We start from the raw sequence: 16,398 nt of genomic DNA, 5'->3' as shown, positions 1-16,398 counted from the left end.
TAGCAGTTGACCATTTGCAGAGTACACCTATTTGACTGATGAAGCCACAGAGCTGGAGGCGCCTGGAATGGCCATGTTAGAGTTTCCTGCTCCATCCTGTTGGTGTGGAAGGGACAGGGAAGAAAACCAAGACCAGAACAAGGGGGAAAAGTCAGAAACATTGGTCAATAAGAATGCTTTCAGGTAAGATAAACCAAGGGGATTCTGACATCGTAGCTGTCCGCCTAGTACCCCAGCAACCGTATGATTCACCGAAACAGTAGAAGCAAACATTCCGCTCTGACCCAACAAGAATTTCTGCAAGTAAATATTTGGATCATCAGGAGACTGCACAGTGAAGCGAAAATGAAAGCACAGGAGCTTTGCTAGGTGCGTGAGCATAGGCAGAGGAAAAGAGTTTCCAGTGCCCTAGAGAGTATTCATGCTTTCAGGTAACGTGTTTCCAGGAAAGAGAGGTGGCTGTAGGGAAAGATCACCGACGTGCAGCTGGCCTCCATTTCTCGTGTTTCTTTCGCAAATTACCTTAATATGGGTTGCAAGTCATCGTTCAAACAACAGAACCTGTGCAAGTAAGCTACTCGTGTATCTTAGTAGTATTCGCACAGCTCAAATTCCTTTACCATGACTCTTGGATCTTGAAATGTCTCTAGGTTTTAGATATCAGAATTTATTTTGAGTTAGATCTAGAAGTGACACTTCGGCATTGGGAGTGTGTGGGAGTCCAAGTTTGGCCGAGGGAGTGAAGAATCAAGATTCATCCAGTGGTGTGGTCGGTGCACACCAGTACAGAGGAGAAGGGGCTGGACGTACCTGCTGAAACCTCGCTATCGTCCGGACTCCTCCACTTCCAAAGGGCATACTTACCCTCTCTGTGTCAACTGCCTTGTCTGAAATATGGAGGAGAAGAGCCATTTCTCTGTTGGCCTCACAGGGTTGACATCAGAGCAGATGATGTAATAATGATATACATTTTCGAAAAATATATTGTAACATATATTTTGAGAGACTGAATCTTAGAAGCAGTAAGTGGCATCAGGGTATATAATTTATGGCCTCTGTCTTTCCCTGGTCTCAGGTTCACTAGCTCCTTGATTGGTTTCCTCCCTTTCATTTCAAGGCCCTGAAATGAGGATCAGAATCACATTTTGAGCCTGACCCAGACCTAGTATAACCACAATCTTTTCCTGGGACTAACCGAAGCTAGGAAGGAAGGTCCTCAAGTCAGATACAGAAAAACAGTTTCCCATCAGTGCAACACTTAACTGAGATTCTAATGATGTGCCTGGTGTGACTTGTTTTTTGGTACACATGGCAGGGGAGGCCACATGAGCTCCTATTGCGACATGCATGTGAATCATTCGAGTGTCCAACCAGCGACCTCAGGTGGCTTCAGGGCCCTTTGCTCTCTCTGGAACTGTTAGAAGTTCAGGGAAGCTCACTCAGTCCAAAGTGGATCATGTGCCTCTCGAGGAGAGAACTGGGAACCATGGTTGGTTCCCCAGCAACCCCAGTTTTCCAGGGCAGCCTTTTCTAGCAGGGCCATTTAGGGCACCTGCCGACCCACAGACAGCTGCGCCCCTAGTGGTGACCACAGGGGCTGCCTTTCCTGCCAGGCCCCCTCCCGTCCAGCCCCTGATGCACACATGGGGCCCCGACAGCACTGTGTCCTGAGGGACCGTCTCCCCCGGCTCAGTCCTCCTCCCCTCAGCCTACAGCCCACCCTCTAAAGGAGCGGGTGCTTGACCACCTCCAGTTTTGAGACTAAGAGAGGCCACCGTCAGCCAGCCTTCCCCAAACTAATATCTGCTCATCGATGGCTGGTAGCCAGTGAAGACAGGGCACTCTCCAAATGCCTTCACACAGTGGTTCGTTCACCCCTTCAACAGCAGCTTCTGTAATATTAGTATGTGCTGTTTCTGCCCTATTTTACAAGAAACTGAGGCACAGAGAGGTAGAGCCATCTGTCCACCATCAAAAAACTAATAAGCGGGAGTGGAGGGGGGAGTCAGGGGTTGAACCCAGCAGTTTTGTCGTCAGAAGCTGTGCTTTTTAACCACTAGACCAGCTACTTCCCGGTTGCCCCCAAACAGAAATGGCTGCATCCACTTTGCAGGCCTTCTTAACCTGTCTTCCTTGTATATAAAAAGCACAAGTTGCCTCATAGTTTATTATTTAAGATTTTCAACAACATACTATAAGGGTTGAAGTCTGTTACTAGCCTTATTTTACAGATGAGGAAAGTGAGGCTTAGGAAAATTTAACTCACAAACTTAAGATGAAGCAGCTATCTTAATCGAGACTGGATTGAAACATAACGTCCTTCCAACATCCAGCCCACACTCCTAACCACCCGGGCCAGGGACCACGAATTATAACATCCAGTAAGCCTGCTTAAGAATCAGAATCTGGGACAATTTAGGCAAAGACAGCCAAAGAACATGCCTCACCAAAAGCATCTTCTTGTCAGATGTAACACTTGACTTTCCTCGATGTCATCTTCATCGACTCATTTACGTGTTTTGTTCTACCCATCCTCTTAGCGCACGCAGACGTTTTGTATACATTTCTCATTTTAATTTTCACTGGTTCCCCCACCCCACTCCCATTTCTGTGCAGATATAGTGAGAGGAGCTGGGTATTGGAGATTCGAGCATGTAACTAGGACGGGGTGACTACCTGGCCTCAGGGAACATGAACTCCATAGCAAATGCAGGTCTCTAGACCCCAGATCACAAGCACCCCTCAGTGCTGAGTGGTCCGATGGAGAAGGGAGAAAAACCCAGGTAGGCACGAGGCAGGCACGGCCCCCATCGTTCTGCTCTTGTGCCCTTCTGTGAAAAGTTAAGATTCCACTGAGGGACACCAGCAGAGATTGAAAGGGTGGTTTGTTTGTTTTTTCATTGCCTTTCTTTGTGGGACTGTCAGCTTCTGAATATTAATACTTTAATGTAGATTTGGTGGCTAGGTAAGAGAGATTTTATGGTTTCTTATAGTTTTTCCCCTTTGTAGTTTATAGTACACTGTGAAGTTTGAAAGTAAAATTCTTTTTCTTGACTCCTACACTCGGAAAATATTTATTCCCCCCTGCGTCTCAATCGTGTGCATCATAAACTAACCCAGTTCTGTTTATTTACTTCTCTCTCGGTGCAGCACCGTGATCAATTGTAGCAACACAGGCATGTAATGGTAGAGACTTTTGCTTTACGGCAGTAAGAGCATGAGCTACTGCAGTCTCCTTTCAGAGTGATGAGTAATGAGGCTGCCATTTAGAGATGGCCTGTTCAGGGGGGGTGCGAGGCGCAGAGCAGAGGCGTCTGAGGCCACCCAGGGTTGGGAGGGATTGGGGGCAGGACAAAAAGGGGGCGACAGAGGATGGGATAGCTGGATGGCATCACCAGCTCAATGGACATGAGTCTGCGCAAACTCCGGGAGACAGTGAAGGACAGGGAAGCCTGGCGTGCAGCAGTCCGTGGGGTCGCAAAGAGTCGGACGCGACTGAGCAACAACAGAGGGTTGGCTCGCTGTGCATCACTGGAGGAGGAGGGCATGATCCCTAGCGCAAAACGAACTGGCCTGCATGGGAGAAATTCCTGGGACCCTGCAAGAGTTTTCATGTCTGGGCTGGACTGCTTGGAAAGTCAGGAATTTGAAGAGGTGGGAAGCAGGACCAGCTTGCTCCCAGGGAGTTCTCCACTTCCTGTTGACTCCATTCTCCACCCGGGGCTGTTGGTCACCAGCCATGGGTAGGGAGGCCCCAGGTGCCACAGTCAACCTGCAGGTCCCTCTTCTCAGCTTCTCAGCGTCTGTCTTCTGCCCTGAGTCCCCCTCCACTTCAGCAGGTGCCCAGAGATTGGTCAGGCGCCTGCAGCCTCAGCAATAGGATGGGAAAACCTCGGCCAGCAGCCGCCAGCCATCCTCTCCCATCATGCCTCTTCTGAGGTAGGCCTCCTAGTACCATGTGGGGCACACAGCATATGAACACATCCCAAGACTTGAGTTATCCACAAGAAGCCAGGTGGGTGCAGACAGAAGGCCGATCCCAGGAAATGGGCTCCCGTTAAACCCTCCCAGACAGATAATAAAGCCTCGACCCCTGTCTCCATACACATGTCTGTCCCTTCTACGTGACTGTGGCCTGAACAGAGTTGCAGAGACACAGCCCTTGTACGATCAAGTTCAAAACAAAATTGAGGTAGTGGTTCTCCTGCACCTTGAGAACCAAAAAACACGCTTCTACGCCAATAAGAAACCACTTGTATGGTTAGAGACAAAACTGGGCCTGTTTGTTTATTTATTCGGAGTTTGGGTGCTTTCCAGTGTTGTGTTTGTGAGCCTGTTTAAACCGGAAATGTCAGTTTTACGTGTCAAAATGACATCACTGGGATGCCTGCTATTTCCTAGTTGAAGAAATTGACGCCCTTACCCTTAGGAGGTTGATCACGTCTTAGCGCCTTGCAAACTCTGAAAACATTTTGCTTGATCCAAGGTTGGACTTTATAATCCATCAGGAAGATCCACGTGATTCCCATCCCTCCCACCTTATTATGTGGCCCAGGCTATGCAATAATCTGTAGCCAGGTTCGGGCTTTATCTAGTGGAACCGCTGACAGTAAAGCCTGTGTAAAGGTGGGGTTCTCTGCTGTAGTACAGATGGTACAAACCACTGTCACCACTGCTGGGGACTGGTGTCACTTACGATGTTCACGTGGTTCTTTTCATCATGACTGTGGTGATCCCCGTTGAGGGAATTCCGTAGAAGGCATGGCCGCAGACATTGCAGCCATACCAGAAGATACTCTTATTTTGCTGGTCTCTGAAGTAGAGAGTATTAATTTTTTAAAATAATTTTTTCATTTATTTTTGGCTGCACTGAGTCTTCGTTGCTGCGCCCAGGTTTCCTCTAGCTGCGGCGAGCAGGGGCTACCCTGTAGTTGTGCTGTGCAGGCTTCTCATTGTGGTGGCTTCTCTTGTTGCAGAGCCCGGGCTCCAGGCACGTGGGCTCAGTAGTCGAGGCTCCCGAGCTCTAGAGCACAGGCTCAGTAGTTGTGGGGAATGGACTTCGTTGCTCCAAGGCATGTGGGATCTTCCTGGATCAGAGATCAAACCTATCCCACGTCTCCTGCATTGGCAGGCGGATTCTTTACCACCAAGGAAGCCCCAAGAAGGTCATCTTTCATTACTGTAGCCAACACAGATATCCTGCTTACTGCGTGCCGGGGGCTGTTACTGACAGCAGCTCTATAAAGTATAGACACTGTCACCTCATTGTACAGGTGAGGAAACTGAGCTGGGAGAGAGAAGAGCTTTGCCCAGGGTCTCCTGGCTCAGAAATGACAAGGTCAGGATGGAGGCCAGTCGCTGGCTCTTAACCTCTCCCCAAAGAACAAGTCAAAACTTGTATTTTTAACGCTTGAAAAACTTTAGAATTTGAAAAGATCAAGCCTCTAGGAGACTCAGAAGTAAGTCAGGTGGGGTGACATCTTTTCCAAGGCTAGCTTGGAGACAAAATTCATGTTATCACTCCTCTTTCCTAGTCTTTTCAAACTACGTAATTTAACATAGAAAAACTGGAGGGAATTTTTGTAAAGACTTCCTCTTCCTTTAAACCACCCCAAGGATCACCCAGCATGTGTTCTTTTAGGGAGTGACTGAAGTAATATTTGTGAGGGAGAACACCTTGAAATTAATGCACTTTTTCTATATAAGGTACTTGACAGAAAACCAGAATTTATAAGAACTATCTTATCAAAAAATGTTTAGTCTCAGTCTGGTAGTTTGTGATACAAGTTGAATCAAATTTCATATTTTAAGTTTTAATACTGCCATTTTAGAATGATTTAGAACTTCCTAGTTTGTCTTTAGATATAGTTTGAAAATTCATGAGGAAGTCTCCATATTTCAATTTAGCTTATAAAAATTTTTTTACTGATTAATCATAGACTTGCCTCAGATTTGTGTATGTGTGTTGTGGTTTAGTCGCTCTAAACCAGTCATGTTTGACCCTTTTCGACCCCCCAGGCCTCTAGGCTTCTCTCTCCATGGAATTCTCCAGGCAAGGATCCCTGAGTGGATAGCCATTCCCTTCTCCAGGGGATCTCTACCACCCAGGGATCGAACCCAGGTCCCCTGCATTGCAGGCAGATTCTTTACCATCTCAGCCACCAGGGAGGTGGCTTCCTAAGATTTTTGGTTGTATATTAAAACCTGTTGGGAGTTCCCTGGTGGCCTAGTGGTTAGGATTCCAGGCTTTCACTGCTGTAGCCTGGGTTCAATCCCTGCTTGGGGAACCAAAATCCTACAAGCCACGTGGCTTAACGAAGAAAAAAAAAAATGTCATTGTTTCTGAAATAATCTAATCCTGAAAGACCATTGAATCCATGATCTTACTATCTGCTTCTAGTCAGGGCCACCCCTTTGTGAGACTTGCCCTTCTCAGATCTGGTTCAGAGGTTGAAGGTGACAGTAAGTCATTAGTGCTCAGTGCGTTAAACCTTCTAAACATAACAGACAGGGTAGCTGCCAGCCTTTGACTTTCTAATCTGTAGATTAAAATTCCAATAAAGGGAAGCTAAGGGAAAAACATAATAAATCTTGCAAGTCAGATCTCTGACCAGATCCATCACCCAGTGTGTGGATGACCTTTTTTTTTCTTTTCCTTCTTGCTTCCTTCCCTCTGCTTCTGATGCTGTCCCTCTAGCCACTCCCTTCCAGTTTTGACATTGCTTTCCTCCCTGCTAGAGAAGAGGGGGGTATAGAGCAACTTGGATCACAATCAGAATGGGTCCATTCCTGGGTCTAGTGAGAGGCTGAGAATGAGACCAAGTGGAGGGGTAGGCACTGCGGCAGGGTGCGGGGCGCCAGCGGGGTTAATACGGACGCAGTGGTGCGGAGGTCCAGTCTGTGGGTTCTCTAGAGGCTCAGCTCCCAGCGGTTCTGCATTCCTCCTGATTGTAGATTATCAAGACCCAGAGACACATGTAGATCAGTCCCAGGCTTTCCTCTGAGGTCTGATCCCTGATAATCAGAGATGACAATCTACTGCAGGGCGTGGCAAGTGTCAGCTGGGTGGCCCGTTGACTGCACTTTACAGGGCTAAGTGGTGGGTTGAGTCGGTCGGCAAAGTTGCCCGGTGCTGTTTGTGCACCTCAGTTTACCCTGTAGGGGACGGGGCAGGAGCTGAGGCCTTTTCTTCCCCGTAATGTTCATTTTATTAGCAAGCAAGACAGGAAAACAGTCCCATTTTGGTTGCTCCCCCCTCCCCCCAAAAAACAATATTTAAATGTCTTTTTTTGAAAATTTAATGTTTGTCTTTGAGCTATCTTGGTATTGTACCCACAACTTCAGAATGAATACCCTCTGGCTTGAGGGCTTCACCTAGTTTTTGACGCATCTTGTAAGCAATTGGAATAGTCAACTCCAGACTCACACCTTCGGAGACATCTTCCCTTCTGATTACTCTGGGAGTCAGGGTAGAGAAAAATCTCTATGATCTATCTTTTAAGAAAAAAAATTTTAAAAAACCACCACCACATAGTGCTACCAGTTGGGTTTGAGGGTGTGTTGTGAAGCAAGAGAGACATGCCTCTTATTTCCAGAATTAATTGTATTTGGAAGTTGAAGGGGAAAAAAATGTATGCCATACAGCAAGTACCCACTTTTTTCCCCTTGAGAGGTTTCTCAAGAGTGCCATGAAATCAAACAGTGATGGATATTCAACTTCAAAGAGGTGAAGTTGGGATGGAGTTCAACTTTCCTTCAGATGGACGTGACTGCTTGAAACCCTCTCCATGTCGTTCGGATGATGCGTACATCACTCCCAGCCCCGTCCCTTGCTCTCTCACCCACCCTCACATGGCTCCTGTATGCATGCTGGAACTTCCTCCCAGGTGTGGCCTCAGCCTTGCTTGCCTTTCTGCCTTGTGCTGGGGAAATCTCAGCCATTTTCCTGTACACCAAGGAGGGAGCCCTGCCAAGCAGCTGGGGTGGAATGAAAACTCCAGGTGTTTGCAGAGGGTCTCCTCACCCCTTGTGTATGGCCTGGTACTCTTTTGGGGGACTCTGTGATTGGGACAGTGAGTAAAGAAGGCCAGAATCCTACCCAGGGACCCACCAGACTGGACACACGGGTGCTTTGGTCGGAGTGTGTTGCTCAGGGGAATCCACCAGGGGCCAAGATTGAAGTCATTCAGCCCCTGTGTCCGCTCCAGGCCCTGGAGAACACAGTGATGATAAATGTTCATCCCTGCACAGCTAGGCTGTGGCACTGCTTCAGTCCTTTCCCTGCATTTGTTGGCAGAAGCCTCTCCATGTTGGTTGATGTTGCTCTCACTTGTTCAGCTGTGTTCTACTCTTTGCCACCCGTGGACAGTAGCCCCCCAGACTCCTCTGTCCATGGGATTCTCAGGCAAGAATACTGGAGTGGGTTGCCATTGCCTTCTCCGGAGGATCTTCTTGACCCAGGGATGGAACCTGCATCTGCTGCATTGGCAGCCGGATTCTTTACCACTGAGCCACCTGGAAGCTTTTGTTGAGGGGAGGGTATAAATGCCGGTGTATTTGAAGTGGGCGGTGGGGTGGGGATTTGTGGACCGCCAGGCCATGCACTGTTACCTTTGAGACCAAACAAACTGTAGCCCAGCCTTTGATCAGGTGGAGATAAGGTTGGATTAAGACCCTTTTTTTTTTTTTTTTTTACTAATACTAGACTCTGACCACCCCCGCCCCCTCATTTTCAACAATGGACTTACTACTCTTGAGCACCTACTGTGTGCCATGCGGTTTACCCACATCACTTTCTCGTCGAGCCCTCGGAACCGCCGAGAGAGCCTGCTCTTTACCGACGTGACCGGCCTAGACCGCGGGCCTAGTGGCTTTCCCCAGCCGCGCGCAGTATTGGAGGCGACAACTGCGGGGAGGGCGCGGGGCGTTGCAGTTCCCGCCGCGCCCGCCCGCCGGGAAGGCGGCCGTGGGGACCTGGGGCCCAAGCCGCGGGGGGAGCCGCGACAGCTGTCGATGTCGCACCCGGGGACTGCGCCCCCGCGGGGCCGACCCGGCGCCGGGCCGAGAGGAGGGGCGGCGAGGGGCGGGGCGCGCGGGGCGGGACGGAGGAGGGGCGGTGGCACCGGCGGCTCGGGCTCCGCGCGCCGAGGAAGTCCCGCTCCGAGAGCTGCGAGCGTCTGGAGCAGGCGCGCTTGTCGCAGTCGGGGAGCGAAGTCCGGAGCCAGGGCCCCCGTGCCGCCGCCGCCCCCGCCCGCCACCCGTCCAGCCAGGGAGCCCGCGGCGCCGGCGGCGGCCGCCGATGGAGTTCACTTGAGCGGCGAGCCGGCGGGAAAGGCAGGCGCCCGCGAGCGGAGCGCGGGCCGAAGCCCAGCCAGCCCCGGGCGCTTCCCGCCCGCCTGCCCGCGAGCTCTGGCCGGGAGTCGCCGCGGGCCCCGCGCAGTGCGCCCGGCGCCCCGAACGCTGCAGCGCCGCGCGCCGGAGAGATCGGCCCCGAATAAGGACTCCCGGAGCGTTTCCTCCAGCGCCGCGACGGCGGTGGCGGCGGCGGGACCGGGACCGGTCGGCCCGCGGGGTGGCTAGACAGGCGGGAGCGGCAGTCCGGGAGCCCGAGGCAGCCGCCGGGGAGAAGCCGCCGCCGCCGCCGCGGCGCGCACTCCTCCTCCCTCTCCCTCCTCCCCTCCGCACATGGTCTCCTTTGTCCTGTCGCCGCCGCCGCCGCCTCGCTCTTAGCTCCGCGCGCCGAGGCCGCGGGTCAGGCCGCTCCTCTCCGCCTCGCCCGGGACGTCACTCGAGTCCCCGCCGGCCCCTCGCGCCGCAGTAGCAGCCGGGAGGCAGCTGGGCGAACGCGGGCCGGGCGCTCCCTCCCGGCCGCCTGCCGGCCGCCCGCCTGGCCTCGGCCGCGCTGGATGTGCGCGCGGCGCGGGCGCTCGGCCGCCCCGGAGCCGCCGCTCGTTGGGATTTGGTTGGCGTGCACCCGCTTGCAGACTTTCGTCGAGAAAGGAGCCGATACCCGCGCGGACCGAGCCGGGTCGGAGTTGGGCGTTTTCTCTTCGTGTTTGGCTGATTTCCCCCCTGGTCTCTGACGATCCCCCCCACCGCGAGCCTTGCTTTGGAACCAAACCATGAACTTGGGGCTGACAGGATTGCTTAACCCTTGGCGACCAGGTAATGCAGCCCTGGAGGCGCGCGGCTGCCTCGCTCGGCGCCCGCGGTCGGAAGGGAGTCGGGGGTCTTTTGTTGGCGGCGGCCGGGCAAGGGTGGCAGGGGCGGGCGGGCTCCTCGCGTCTGGCGCACCCGAGCCCCCCGCCGCCACCCACCCCTCCTCCCTCCTGCCCGGGCGCCCGCCTTTGTACTTTCCACCCCTGGCCCTCCGGGCTCGGGCGGCCGGAGCAGCGCCGTGGTGCCCGGAGACCCCAGCCGCCCCGGCGCCACCCGCCCCTAGGGGCTCCGCCTGCCTCCGGCTGGGGCTGGGCCGGCTCCTGCTCGGGCTGGAGACCTAGGCGCTGAGCTCGCCGCCGGTTCCCCGGGTAGCGCTTCCCCGCGCCGAGGTCGGGATCCTGGCCCGCACGCGGTGCCAAGGGAAGCGAAAGGAGATCTGGGCTCGGGATCGCCGCAATTGGGCAAAGAACTCGCGCTTAAGTTTCGAGGATGTTTCTCTTTTCTTGTTGGAGATCCCCTCCTCGTGCGGGTGTGGGTGCTGGGGCCCGAGATCCGAGGCCGAAGGGAATTAAGGTGGACCTCGAACCGGAGCGGCCGCGTCCCACCCCTGTCTGCTCGGAAGGCTTATTCGTTTTCCTCATTCTCTGTGTTCTTTTCTTCAATCTGTTTGACTAGTTTAACTTTTCTTTAAACACCCGGTACAGCGTCGAGTCATTTTTCAGTGTGTGTGTTTTTTTAATCTATTTCCATCCCCCTCCCCCAAATAAAAAGCAGTCAAAAGAGAGCTTTGGTTTTTTGTTTTTTTTTTTTTTTTTTTCTATCATTTTTAGATATAGGGGCTACAACGCCTTGGCTCTCCAAAACGGAGTGAGGGGGATGAAAATGGCGAGCGAAATCTAAAGATCTTCAGTATGTAAAGATGCCCCCGTGTTAGGAGAGACGAAAAAGCTGTGCTCGCCAGCTAACTCTTGGCTCACCAGGTTTCCATTAGTCGTCCCTGATTAAAAAAAAAAAAAAGAGGAAAAAGGTCCAGGTAATATAAAGAACTGCAGACTTTTCCCTTAAAAATAATGAAAAAGAAAACTAAGATTAAGATCCCAGAAACCACAAATCTGCACAAATGCTATAGAGCACAAGTCAAATGTGAAAGTTCATGGAGAAAAAAGCAAAGCATTTCCTTGTAGTTCCTGCTTAAGACTTTGGTGGAGAAGCTCTTTTCTGACTTTTCAGGACTGTGGTCCGCCATAGTTGTAACCACCTGGATGGGAGAAAAAGGGCTCCAGATCATTTTTCTGATTAGCCGAAGTCCCATTATAGTCATTTTCTTTGGGGTGTTTTTCCACCGGAGGCCTTTCTGAGACACCCATCGCCACCCCTCCCCAATTGCCAAAGGGCTTTGTGACATGTATCAGAAAATTAAAGGGCTGGAGAAGCTTTTATTAGAGAACATTACTCCTAAGTCATTCGGAATATCCTGTCAGACTCATTTCCTTAATAACTTACTGGATGGCATCATAATAGTCACATCCTCTAAGTTCACTTCAGACATAAGGATCACTAAACTGGCTACTTGAGAATATGGTGTGGAGGTGACGCAAGGGTAGCAGCCCCCAAGGAGGGTGTGCAAGCCAGCCAAAGGGCCTCTTCACCTCCAGCTTCTGTCCTGTTTGATCTCTCCCTTCTTTTCTCACACACACACACACACACACACCCCGAGTGCAAATAAAAGCTGGATCAGGAGCCTTCTCTCCTTGCCGGGTGTTTTTTGCGTTGATGGTACAGTACTTTGTTTCTATGGTCCTTTGGCCCAGTGAGACTCATTTTAATAGGTAGTCCTCAAAGCTGCAAGGGTTATTGCATTCTGGCAAACTGATTTAATTAACAGCCTCTCCCCTTTTTTCCTTTTAAAAATATCAGCTGTAGTGTAAGCCATGAATTTAACAGAGCCATTCTAATTTGAAGAGACACTTTTTCACCAAGTAATGGTGAAACGCTCTTTGCTCCAAGTTTTTAGCTGGGAAACTCGTGTTCCTAGAAATCTCACTATATATTACAATAAGGACAACACTGTTTCTGTGATTTTTGCTTCTGTACCTCAGTATTCTTGATTTGTTTCATGCATAGCTTGTTTCCCCCTCCATGCAACACTTTTTTGGCGGTTTATTTTTATGAAAAGCTACTATGATACGCAATTTTATTTAATTTAAAATGGCAGGAAGGCCCTTGGCATATGTTTTATTCATGCAAAATAAAAGGAAGCATCTATCTAGGATTTATTTTATTTTAAACTGCTTATGTATGAGTGTATGTAGTTCAGCACTTGTTTTGCAATACATTCATTTTTTCTTGATCTATTAATCTTCAGAACCACCCTTACAGTAGGAAGATTAGAATTAAAATAAAGGGGGAAATAGTCATAGTAACAATATTTTATGTCTTTCTGTATCACTTACATTGAGAACTATAACTTGTTCACTTCAGACATAAGGATCACACAGGAATGTCTCATCTTTGTCAACATAGCACAAAAAGACTACATTGAGTATCTTCTTTGTCCCCAAAAGCCAGCTCCAGAATCTGAATATGTTGTATTTCAAATTCTCCCCTTCTCTTATATTTTCTCTAGATTTATTCACCATTCTATGCTTTGCTTTGTCAAAACATGCATCTCTGTGTGTAAAGTGTGAAAATCAGTGATTTCTTACAAGGGTTGGGTAGCAAAAATAGCATAAATATAACCATTATAACTTTAAATGCAGATACATTAATTACTCCATGATGGAGCTGCTTAATTTTTAAGGTTTTTTTTTTTTTTTAATTTTTCAAATTATAGAAGTACAGTGCTTCTGAAACATCATAGCATTTTCCTCCAAACCGACTTTATGTTGATTTTCCAGAACATTAGTGTATAATTTAAATTGGGTTTACTCTTGCTGTTTAAACAGGCTTATTTCACTTTCCTGGAGCCACTGTAATAATTAGCAGACATGATTTCTAGAAAATGGAAAGGAAATAATGCTGACAGTGTATATAGTGTCGGCGTGTTAGGCAGGTCGGCTGGGTTTCATTTCAACACCAAGGTCGTCCTGGTTACCACAGGGGACAAGGACCTCGGGGTCATCAGATAAATCTTTAAAAACGAATTTCAGGGAGTGCTGGACAACACTTTTTAGTGAGGAGAGGCTTAGTGTTAAAGAATAGGCATTTCTGGTTTCTGAGAGAAAATTGAAAAACAGGCATGTCTGCAAATGTGGGAAAAAGTACCGTTTCCAAAATAATGATCTGTCAATGAAATTGGAAAATCATTATGTGAATGAGCTGAATTGCTTTGTGTATCATCTCATAGAAATATGTTTTGCACAGATAATATGTCTAATAAGGACACATTTTTTAAATCAGATTTTTTCCCCCTTAGCAAATAGCTGCACTGCAGGTCTGCCTCATGCAGTCAACCAGCACCACCTTATGGAGGATTGGGAGAAATTACTACTTTCCTTTTCAGGCTTTTCAAAAACGGAGTAAATTGATTTAAAATAATAGTAATGATGATAGTGACAGTATTCATGACAGTGATCACACTTTCCCCCTTCTTGTGTTGCAGGCCTCAGATGCCAGCTCTGAAAAACTCTTCAATACTGTTATTGTAAACAAAGGTAAGAACCCTTAAATCTGAGTGGCAGCTTTTATTTCCCTATCTGTTCTGTTGTCTTTGCCTTGAATGAAAGCAGAAAGAACAATGGTCACCCCTTACCATTCTGGAGCTCCAGTTCATAATTTGTATTTTTGCTTGAGACAGAATCTGTGCTCTCATGATGTATCCCAAAACAGTTTATTGTGAAAGAACACATTGAATCCTTATTTAAATTGATTTGCCTAAGAAATGACTACGTCTCTGTGACTTTCATTTAATGTAGGAAGTGATCATGGAGAATAATCATTCTCAAGATGCCTTAACTTTATTGTTAGTTATCAACTACCCAGCAGTTGGAGAACGATAAATAGCTGGTTTGTACTGCAGACTCTAATAATCAGTACATGTTTAGTATTCACAGGATTATGGTCATAAACCAAGCCTTACTCTGCTGTGGGCTTTCTGTGAAGTTAATAAACGAGCAAGAGGGCAAAATTTAAATACGTGCTATTCCATTAATTTCTTCCAAACTGCAGTAGAAACTGAGAGAGGCTAATGATATCACAGTACATTAAGGGGAAACTTATCTTAAATCACTACCAATAGGTTTCTGGGCAGTTTTCGTTGGTTGCATATTGTTGGAAATAATGAAATTTAAGGGAATTTCTAATACCGGGTTTTTGCAAAGATGTATTCTTTGAAAGGTATAAATTATATAAACTCTTTGATCTCTTCCTCTCCACTGTAGAACGTGATGTTTGCATCGTAATTGCTAAATGCAGAATGTATGTTTCCCGTCCTGGTCACCTTCTGTGTTACTTGGAGGATACTGGCTAGTTTGAACAGGGTTGGGCCTTCACGAAGTGATATTTGAAACCATGTCCACACATTCTCCAGTGGCCTTGGCTAGCGTTTTTGCTAGCTGGTTAGTCAGACACATTCCGAAGTGCAGTTATTTTGAGCTCCCCGATTATTTCAGAATTCGAACCAACTGCAATTTTAAATAGTACATTCTGTTTAGCGTTCCCTGGAGGTGTGCATGCTTATGTGATTGCTGTTACTCCCAGAATTATTGTCATATTGAATTCTATCTTTTTTTATTGCATAATGGAGTATTCCAGTTTTATATGTCATCATATATTTTGATGGACTGAAAGTTTGTATAAATTTGTTGTCCATAATGCTAAAAGCCCAATAAAAGAAGGTACATGGCAGTTCATAGCGTACAGGGCTCGTATGGGAAAATGTGCGATTGTTTATTGCTCGTTTTGACAAGGGAAGAGGATGGTAGATGGTCGTGGGTCCCTGTAAGACAGGAGGAGGAGGACCCTAAGGCGGACCTGAGGTCCTCAGAAGGAGGTGCTCTGTTTCAGTGACACCTGCCCATCCTCTTCCGCAGGACCCCTGCAGCCCACGTGACTGTGTCTGTCTTTTGCCAGCTTGCTGGGAAAGCTCTGGAATGCGTGTCCCCTCTCTGGGATCAGCCAGCCCTGGCCTGAGTGTTGGCTCGGGGGCTGAAAGGCACCCTTCAGGGCCCAGGAGGAGGGTTGGGTGGCAGAACAGCCGTGCGTGACCTCCTTCCCTCTGCATCTTCCCTCCTGCCCCCCCCATCCCGCACGCCACCCCACCCTCCCACCCCCCACCCCCTACCCCCTTTCCAATCGAACGTCTCCCACATTCTTATTTTTATTTACTTACAGAATGTGATTTGTGGCATCTATTTGGTTGTGAATAGTCCTCCTTCTGACAGGGTGCCTTTCTTCTGAGCTGCTTTTCTGGGGGTGATTTAGTTGCCTTGAAAGGATTAAGGTTTCTTTGTGTACACTAAAATCAACACAGGCTTTTTTATTTTTTTTTCCCCTAAGCTTTTCTTGGGAAACCATACACAAATAAGCATTTTAGTTGATGGCAGATTATTCCTTTGCCCCTTATTTCCATCAAAATGGCCTTTCTTGGCTCCTCCAGAGTTCCCCCTTAACGTCTTATGCTAATTCCTGTTGGTAACATGAATGACAAGAGCCGGAATCAACGCAAATCCAGGTGGTGCCAAACAGAGGGACTGGTATCCAGCACCCGCCCTCCTCCCTGGAGAGAAAGAGATGAAGCAGGGGGTGGGGCGGGGAGGGAGGGGAGTGTGGGGGCAGTTTTGTTAAGGGGATTAGTATTCGCACTGCTAAATATCAGGAAAACAAGTTCCAGAAGACAGGTGCAGGGAGCCTCGCTATGTGCCTGTGGGTTTGGGTCTGTTTTTCACTCCGGGTAGTGGCAGTGTTTACCGGGTGGATGGTTGACAAGGCCTTCAAGGAACTGTCAGCTTCAGGCGCATCAAGTTCAAGTTCTGCAAAAGCGGCCTGCCCCACCCGCAAGTCTGGTCTCCTGACTCTGTCCAGTATTCTTAGCCAAGAGCAATAAAAAGCCATGTAAGAAAGGGCAAATTTACACCAGGTAACAAACACCGCTGGGAGAATCCTCAGAGCCCGGGCTTGTTGAACAGTCTGACAAGAGTGCAGGGCAGCTGACACGTGTGTGCTCCCCCCTCCAGATGTGTAAAGCCACACACCACCTCTCCCTCTCTGGAGCCCCACCGGGCTCCGGCCTTCCAGAAGCGT

The 16,398-nt window shown here is 48.9% G+C and overlaps 1 protein-coding gene across 10 annotated transcripts in view; it reads left to right on the top strand.

The window, feature by feature from the left end:
* AUTS2 (activator of transcription and developmental regulator AUTS2) overlaps positions 1-16,398 on the top strand; it is a 1,215,639-nt gene that overhangs the window by 1,099,453 nt on the left and 99,788 nt on the right. For all 10 annotated transcript variants that reach the window (XM_070779197.1, XM_070779196.1, XM_070779194.1 and 7 more), the window contains one exon: positions 13,760-13,811. In XM_070779197.1, coding sequence (XP_070635298.1) covers positions 13,760-13,811 — 52 coding nt within the window. The remainder of the gene's footprint in view (positions 1-13,759; positions 13,812-16,398) is intronic.

This window comes from Bos indicus, chromosome 25 (genome assembly GCF_029378745.1).
Source record: "Bos indicus isolate NIAB-ARS_2022 breed Sahiwal x Tharparkar chromosome 25, NIAB-ARS_B.indTharparkar_mat_pri_1.0, whole genome shotgun sequence".
NCBI classification, from domain to species: domain Eukaryota; kingdom Metazoa; phylum Chordata; class Mammalia; order Artiodactyla; family Bovidae; genus Bos; species Bos indicus.
The sequence above is the reverse complement of the archived record's forward strand: the minus strand, read 5'-3'. Positions and strand labels throughout refer to the sequence as shown.